The sequence below is a fragment of the Saccostrea cucullata genome, unplaced genomic scaffold, assembly GCF_032062105.1.
Source record: "Saccostrea cucullata isolate Sc308-1 unplaced genomic scaffold, CSIRO_AGI_Scuc_v1 ctg3737, whole genome shotgun sequence".
NCBI lineage: Eukaryota > Metazoa > Mollusca > Bivalvia > Ostreida > Ostreidae > Saccostrea > Saccostrea cuccullata.
Window position 1 is genome coordinate 120,600 of NW_026918422.1, and position 8,798 is coordinate 129,397.

Sequence of the window (8,798 nt, forward strand, 5' to 3'; positions counted from 1 at the left end):
AAATATATTGGATATTTGAAAGCCCTCATACCTACTATTCAAAATTAAACTCCAAGGTCAAAGATTTTAAAAAGTTAACCAAACTCATACGTCATTTTCAAAGGGTCAAAACTGTTGGCATTAAAGGAACAGTTTTGACAAAAGGAATACATCTTTGAAAGTCCTAACATAAAGTTAAACTATTCAAAAAGTGAGAATGTTTCTTACAGCGAGTCCTGGATGTTAAACAACACTGTGGCTCTATTATTCTTTTTGTAATTTGTATCGATCTTTTGACTCATTTCTTTGGGGAAGTTTTTCCAATGGCCGTCCTCGCCTTTAAATTGCCAAATATCTTGAGCAGCAGAATCGGTTTCCAATTCACCATCATAATCTTCACCAATAGATTCAGAGCGAGAAATGTCTGAAGCATCATATTTTGAAACAGCACTTGTACTTCTATTTGAAGGAGATGAAGTTGGTTCCTTCACGAAGGAATTTCTTGCAGTAGGACAGTTGCATTCGGAATTCCTAGATATCCCTTCAGTCGCTTAAAGGAAAACTACATGATTATTTTAAGATAAGAACAGGAGGAAATTAGAAATAAAATGAGTCCCAAATATAACATGCTTTGCAGACAACCCTTTTATAGAAAGCAAATCAAGCGGTCACAAAACAATAAAAATTACATTTTAAATTGTTGATCTCTCCATCTGTTTTAGATGACAGCATTTCAGCAGCTGCAACTTTTTGTTGTTGCAATCTCTTGACTACATCCGGGTGAAATGGGTCACTAAAAATAAGGGGCTCAAGATCCACAAAGCTTACCTTTAGTCACTTATGGTCCTGCTCTTCTTCACAACAATTTTGTTTTGGAAAAATGCTCTCTTTTAATTGTGTTTAAAACATTACTCCCTAATATAGACATTTATCAAAATTTCGATTTATTCTAAGTTGAAATTTCTAATGTAGTCTCAACCAAATCTCTGGCATCTGATCTTAAAGATTTATCTAAGGAAACCGAAAATGTTTACGTATTAATATTACTAATCACAACTTGGTGTTCTTGAAAGGAAGATTTTCATCAGATTTTACAATGTATTTACTTGTGTAAAATTTAGGTCCCCAGTATCATTATGACTAAACATGGCTTTCCAACAATTTCTGCATTGAACCTGATAGTACCTCTGATACTTGTAGAGGTCGGTGTTTTTAAATAATGCCATTATTTTTTTTATTCGTTCTTGATTATATCTCCTTTAAAAGGGCTTTGTCTCTTCATTTAAAAAGGAGCTAAATTGCCTTTTCTCTACCATACTTTCTGGAAAGCTTGGATTCATCTGAACCAGTATTTTTTTTGAAAAGAGGTCAAAAATCTGAAAATCTGTATTTACAGACTGAAAGACACCGAACAAAATATGATCAGGAAAGCCCAGGAGCTTTCAGCAAAATGAGGTAAGAAAAGAAAACAAATAAAATCATAATCAATAATATAAAAATAAATAGAAGATATACTTTACAACTTTGACGAAAAAACACGTACCAAAGTTGAACATCAAATTTTCCATCAAAACCAAATCTGTAATTACTTTTATTGGAATTTGGCCATCTTACCTGAAATATTGATGAATGAAATCAGGCTTCATAATGTAAATTGTTGCTGAATAAATCAATGCTTGAAAATAAGTACGTAAACAATGACGTTGTGTTTCACTTTATACACGACACCAATAGTTCCTTTTCCGCCATCTTGATTTTCCCAACTCCAGTCTTCGCCTTTCCAGAAAAATTATGAATAAATTAATAAATGATGAATATCTTAATATAACATTTTTAATGTGAAAAAATATAATTAGTAAAAAATATTTTTGGTGGAAAGAAAGTTTTTACCTCTTTCAACAAGACATCCTACATCAATGAGGTCGTTGTGTAGAATTCTAGGTTCATCACATTCAACCAGATCAAAGTTTTCAAAGAGGCCATTGCTACCATATCGATATGTATAACTTGACCCTGCATCCCATACCACGCGTAACCAGCCATCTAAGAAGAGACAATATCAAGTAATAAACAACCTATCATTTCGTAAATTTGCATGCATTTGAAAACTGGAGTTTAATGTTAACATATGTTGCTCGATCTAACAGAAGTAAAAAAAGAATGATGAAAGGATTCGAAGAGGTGAGAATAATGTAAGAATCCTCAACAATACACCTTTTCAAAATGTTATTTAATTGTGCTTCTAATACAGTGAAGGATATGGAGATAACACACAGTATTCAACATCAAAGTCCATAAAACAATACAAAATAGGAGCAGAGCAAGCACGGACCTCCTAAACATGAGAGGTGGGATCTGGTGCCATGGAGGAGTGAGCATCCCCTGCCTACCGGCCACACTCGCCGTGCCTTCCCTGCCATGATCGGAAACAACGGAAAAATCCGTAGTCAATTTAGTGTATAAATAATGGACTAACAATTAGTAGGAAAAACGTCATTCAGCATTTGACTCAATGATACAGAAATACGCACGCTAACTCTCGATTCCCGCCTACATTTTAGAACCATCTAATTCAATATAAGTAGCAATTTGGCCATAAAATCTTTGTTTAATACAAAGAACATTTCAATGGTAATTAATGAATTGTCTTAATACCAGCGCTAATCAGTAAATTATCTATAATTCCAGCTCTTGAAAAAAAAGGGGGGGGGGGGTAGACGATATTTTCCATTGAAATCGAAGTTTCAAGCATCACCATATTTTGAAATAGTCTTGAATATGATAAGATATTCCTTAAATCTTTTCTTCTGTTTTAGGCAAATAAATAAAACATAAATATATCAATAAAATATGATGTTTCAGATGTAAATCGCTTGAAATTGGTGGAAATTAAGCATTTTTATCGTTTTTGTCAATAAACATGTCTCTTAAAAATTCATCGAATATGTTAACTTTTGAAAATTGACTTGGAGGTAGGCTGGAGAACAATACTATTGTTTGCAATTCTTTATTAGCTGACAAGGTCATTGTATCGACCATAGAACGTACAAAATGATTAATTTAAACGAGACTGGTTATTTGGGGGGAAATTTTGTTACAAATCTCCATAAAGGTGTTTTGAACTACATGTATGTCATTTTATCATGCTCATAAAAATTATGTACATGGCATTGGTTCATTGTGCATTATTGGAGACAATGTCGTCGGTAGAGAAATTAATTGCAATTAATCTGATAAGATATTTTTTGTCGTTGGCATTTTCAAACTTACTTTGTGATAACCATATTGATTCTAAAACACAAATACTCCGAGATTGATAGGAAAATTATGCTTTTTTGTATAATTAACATCTTTTAAGTGCTCTTTTGAGACTAGGTATTTCAGTTTTCTGTTGGAATTTCCACTGTATTGGTTTGTCCCTTAACTAACAGACCTGTTCTTGTATCATTTACAAGAATTCTTTAATGGACTTAAATTGTATGCCTCGTTACTGTCATGGTGGACAATGACAAATCTGGCGTCTCACATAAACTTACGTTTTCCGTTGTCATTGTGGTTAACAACAGTCCCTGGACCGTGACAGTCCTGGTCCCCCCACTTCCAGTCAGGTCCTCGACGTACTCTTGTACCTACCGGGGGCATCTGTGGGTTAAATTCACAATTTTCATCATCGTCTTCTTCATCGTCCTCTCCATGCCTGTGTTTGTATGTCCCTCTTGCATTTATAATTTCTAATACGTCATCCTAGATAGTAACAAAGTTTGTTCATTTTTAAAAAATAAATTTACAAAGGACTAGAACTAACACTTAACTGTATTGAGCATTATACAAAATCTATCATATTTGATATTTACCTTATCCTCCTCTGTTAATTGATTGATTAATCCAGTAGAAGTCATGGCTTGTTCTACATCTTCATGAGAAAAATTGTCCTTTCGTATATTTTGTAAAACCTCAGCTGCTTTTCTCTGAAATTACAATTTACCAGTGAGCTGCATCAAACTATATTATATACATTTTCACATTTTTTATGTTCTGCTTTTCAATTTGTAAGGGAGGTAGATATTTTTTTAAATTTTGAAATCGGGGGAGAGGATGTTGTGGTGAAGACCATTACATATTGGTGAACTTTTCATTTCTTCTTCACTGACCATGTTTAAGTGAAATCTCCCGTACTGTCTGGCTTGTTGGGGCTGTATAAGTTTACCTCCCCGCGACGTGTACGCAATTGATCCCAGGAGACACTGTAGAAACAAAAAATAACAACTTTGATTAAATCTTTGGTAAAAGAAGAAGAAATACAGCGTGTTGTATTTTAAAATTGCCTAGGTCACTAAGGTGTCTGCAACCATGTATATTTTGTCGAAAACTTTTTAACATGTTTCATTTCATTAATCCCTGGATATACTGTAGATTCCTTATTTTTGCGAGTACTTATTATCGCGAATGAGCTCTTTCGCGAATGGAGGGTTGGTCAAGAGATTTAACATAGATTTCAGCACCATAAAAATAAAGGCGAGTAATTTTATTTCGCGTGTGGTGCTTTTCGCGAAATTACACGATAATTAATTCCACGCGTATATTTAGGAATCTACAGTATACAAAAATGACGTTTTGACGGTCATGTCTACTTGTAAATGAAATATAAATAGACAATAGACAAAAATACCTTAAATCTAATGTTATCTAATTGTCAATTAGTTTCCAGTATATCCCCTGACTTACAATATCAGGATCCTCTCCCACAGGGATACAGTTTAAAGGTATGACTCGTCCAATATCTCCAATAAGGTTCATTAAAGATTTTCTTGTCTGTAATCATCAAAAATATATATACAGTGTAAAGTATTTCAGCATAAAAATTTATACATGTATATGCAGAAAAATGTCATTAGACATTATCCAGACATAATAAGTATTTATATGCTTTATTTGATTGTTAGAAACTTATGAAATTTTTTAATCAAAGAAGAATTTATATATCATTTAAACCTCTACTGGGTCCATCAAATCTTCGTCCTCCTCTCCCCCTATCATGTCTGATGTCGTGGACTTTCCATCGGTAATCAGTATAAGCTTAGCTACCACTCGGAACATCCCTATCCCTGTAGTGTATCCTGACAAAATGATCTTTTATAACTGATTATGATAGTGAGCGATAAACACAACTTCTGATAAGGACCTTTAAGGAAATTTTGTTTACAAATTGATTCAGTCGGCAGGAGATGCTCACTCCTCCATGGCACTTGATACAACCTGATGTTCTGGAGGTCCGTGTTTGCTCTCCTCCTATTTTTGTATTGTTTTATGGACTTTGATGGTGCGTACAGTTCGTTATCTCCATATCCTTCATTAATTTCAAAAACAGAAACCTTTGCTTACCTCCACCAAAAGCCAACCCCGATAGACAGAGAGTAATGGCCGCCTGAATGGGAGAAGCACCCCGACAGACCACGTCATCTATCATCGTCAAGCATAATATGTAGAAAATATAACAAGATTAAACGAAAACTGAGACAAAAAAGAATAAATTAGAGGCAATAGCATTGTTTACCTAGACATCTTTTCAGTGATTGGTAGTTATTGGAGTAATAATGACAAAACTTGACTTCCTCTCCAAAAGTAACGACGGCAACAGTTTCATCCATGCGGTTTTTGGCGTATTCTTTGTAAAGAAATTTTAACCGTTCAGTCTGTATACCGGTTATTTAAAGGTTTATTTATTTAAGATTCTGTGCTTTTATGTTTGATTTTGATGCTTTACCGTCTATGATGTCAATAAAAGCCGTCTTCATCTGTTGGAAGGCTTCCCCCGCCATACTTCCTGACGTGTCTAAAGCAAACATCACACACGGTCCCTTTCCTTGCTGGTATTTTAATTTCCTGTCTGCAAAAATAAATAAATGTTTAAAACTTAGGTGGAGTAAGTAACCTTTATATTGATAAGGTAAGCCATTATTCCGTAGTCAGATACAGTATAAAAACAAAGACCCAAAATACGACCCAATGTTAATTTATCATTGCTATATAGCTTAGTATAAAAACGAAGGGAATTTAGAAAATGTCGAATTTAAAGCACAGTGACATGTTGTCAAATAGGAATTCCAGAATTTATTTTTCCAGAGTACTTGTTTGTAGAATCAAAACTGTAAACTAACTAAGTAATCTCAAAAAACAATCATAAAAAAATCCTGAATTTCATTTCTTATTTAAAAAGCGGCTGTCTAAGATATAAAGTGTTACTAACCTTGTTAGGGTTTTTTAAGAATTCGTGTAACAAAGCATATCATACCTTTCTACTTTAAAGCGCAGTTACAATTGATTTTAGGAGTCAGCATAGGGGCCTGGTAGAGCGATCCAGAATACTTACTTTCCACAGCTTCTTCGTGAGCACGATTAACCCAGTAATTGTCATCGACAAATTTAGCCATCATTGAAATAATTCTCACACAAATCCTCAAATGCAGAAAGTAAGATTGTCCTTGATTACTGAAGTTTCCCAAATAAAAAAAAAACATTGAATAAACTTCCTTATCATTTCTATAAACTTTTATTGTATCAAGTTCTTCCTGTAAATCTATTATTGCAGTTCCAAAATAAGTATCATTTCATTGAAATTTACGCACAGGATGGATTATAAAAAAAATCCTAATACATGTATTAATGTTGAATACACTCCAAAGTGATTAAAAGATATGCAACATATTATCGAAAAACTGTCAATAATCTAGGCAAATCATATATAGTTTCATTAGACTTTTGGAATTTCTAAGTTGTCTTATGAAATGAAAATATTCAGGAAATTATCTATGTCCCACGTTTAAGAAGAAAAGAAAGAGAGAGAAGAATTTTAAAAAATTCAGAGGGAGAAAGACAAGAGGTAGGCCTTGATCTTTTAATTTGTGGCCTCAAATAGCAGGGTTTTTTAAAATGTTTTGTAAACTTAGCAAAAACAGTCGTTTTCTGTAAACAGAAATATATGTTATGTAAATAAGCAATATATTTTTTGCTTATACCTCTGACAAAATCTTCTGCGTGAAAAGAGGAAGGTTCGATCTTGCTTTGGCCTTAAACTCGACACTTACATATATCGACGACGTATTCTCAATTAAGAATGGTAATTTCCATTAATGGTTCTAACTACCAAGCCCTATGATAAATGTGATCACTTTAACTTTTCAATAATCAACTTCCCTTACTTAAGCAGCAATATACCTTCATCACCTATAAACCGAATTTATATATCAGTTAATTCGATACGCAAGGACATACTCTATGTATTAACAATTTCTAAAAAGAAGCAAATTATTGACAGGCAAGTTGATGAAACAAGATTATCAGCAACCTCGTTTAAAGTCATCATTTCGTAAGTTCTATGGTGATTTTCCCATTATTTCCCGATCATGACTAGGAGACACGGCGGGTGTGACCGGTCGGCAGGGGATGCTCACTCCTCCATGGCACCTGATCCCACCTCTGGTGTTTTGGAGGTCTGTGTTTGCTCTGCTCCCATTTTGTATTGCTTTATGGACTTTTGCTATTGAATACTGTTCGTTTATCTCGATATGTTTCTCCTTAATCTAGAGAGACATCTCTTCAACTTAGAGATCCCGAGATTATCTAGGATAAAAAATAAAGCTGGTCATCTCTTTTTAAAGAGGGTAACTCGATTAGTGCCAGCACTAGTCATCCTCGGGGCCCTCTGTACATAAATAGTACAATTATGAATATAACAGTGCAATAATCAGAAAAATACAAGTATATTACATACGGGAAATACATTTGAAAAAAGTATATATTATCAATAAATAGAAACAAGTAACAAATTAACAAATGTTGGGGCCATTGATGATAAATTTTTCTACATTTTTACGAAAGGATTGTGTTTAAAAAAACGTACATTTTGAGGTAATTTGTTCCATAGATGAACGCCTGAATATAGAAAAGAATATTTAAACAGATTTGTTCGATACTTTGATAGACTAAGGTCATCATTGGATTCAGAGCGTAAAATATAATTATTGGAAGAAATGAATTCAAAGAAGTCTCATAGATAATCAGGTGTCATACCATGAAGTGTTTTGTAAAGCAGTATGTATTTGTAACAATTGTATCAATTTATATATGGTCAGCCAACCAAATTTAACAAATAATAGTAGTGATGAAACATCTGGTGCCACATCTAATATAATTCTTGATGCTCTTTTTTGTAATTTAAAAACTCTTTCTTTGCCAGCACCTGAAGCATTGCCCCAAATAGTTAAACAATAATTTAAAGAAGGCAGAATGTATGCATTACAAAAAAGTTTTCATGTGCGTAATGGGAGAATTTTTGTTTTATTTTACGTAATGTAAATAGTTAATACGTCAAGGACTTCCAAACAGAACCAATATGTTAAATATAGTGCAATGAATGGTCAATATTTACTCACAAGAGTTTTTCTGATTCAACATTTTTGAGAACTTTGTCTGATTTTGAAGATGTTAACTTAGATTTTCTATGTTGAGTTCCCATACATTTTGTCTTCTCAATATTCAACACCATTTGATTTCTAGAACACCAGTTTTCAATCTTACACAAAATCAATATTTAGGGCATTTTCAATAGAATGCACATTATTATGATATGTAAAGTTGCATCATCAGCAAACAAATCAATATCTGTATTATTTACATGTAGAGGAAGATCATTTATATACAGTAAAAATAAAAGAGACCCTAAAATGGACCTTGTGGCACACCTGCTGTGACGGGAAAGAATTTAGAGGAACATGTACCTAATTTTACAAATTGTGTTCTGGAGCTTAAATAGGAATAAA

The 8,798-nt window shown here is 33.3% G+C and overlaps 1 protein-coding gene across 4 annotated transcripts in view; it reads right to left on the reverse strand.

The window, feature by feature from the left end:
- LOC134264974 (uncharacterized) overlaps positions 1–6,748 on the reverse strand; it is a 30,466-nt gene extending 23,718 nt beyond the window's left edge. Inside the window, exons 1-14 of one of the 4 annotated variants that reach the window (XM_062747235.1) lie at positions 6,350–6,740; positions 5,744–5,866; positions 5,534–5,644; positions 5,362–5,439; positions 4,972–5,096; positions 4,705–4,791; positions 4,131–4,223; positions 3,834–3,947; positions 3,516–3,723; positions 1,870–2,022; positions 1,670–1,755; positions 1,523–1,593; positions 669–772; positions 208–529 (exon numbers count right to left, since the gene is read on the reverse strand). In XM_062747235.1, coding sequence (XP_062603219.1) covers positions 208–529; positions 669–772; positions 1,523–1,593; positions 1,670–1,755; positions 1,870–2,022; positions 3,516–3,723; positions 3,834–3,947; positions 4,131–4,223; positions 4,705–4,791; positions 4,972–5,096; positions 5,362–5,439; positions 5,534–5,644; positions 5,744–5,866; positions 6,350–6,497 — 1,823 coding nt within the window. In that variant the 5' untranslated portion in view covers positions 6,498–6,740. Of the gene's footprint in view, positions 1–207; positions 530–668; positions 773–1,522; positions 1,594–1,669; positions 1,756–1,869; positions 2,023–3,515; positions 3,724–3,833; positions 3,948–4,130; positions 4,224–4,704; positions 4,792–4,971; positions 5,097–5,361; positions 5,440–5,533; positions 5,645–5,743; positions 5,867–6,345 lie in introns of all 4 variants that reach the window. The other 3 variants (XM_062747228.1, XM_062747220.1, XM_062747238.1) reach the window with 3 other exon arrangements.
- Between the last annotated feature and the right edge of the window lie 2,050 nt (positions 6,749–8,798).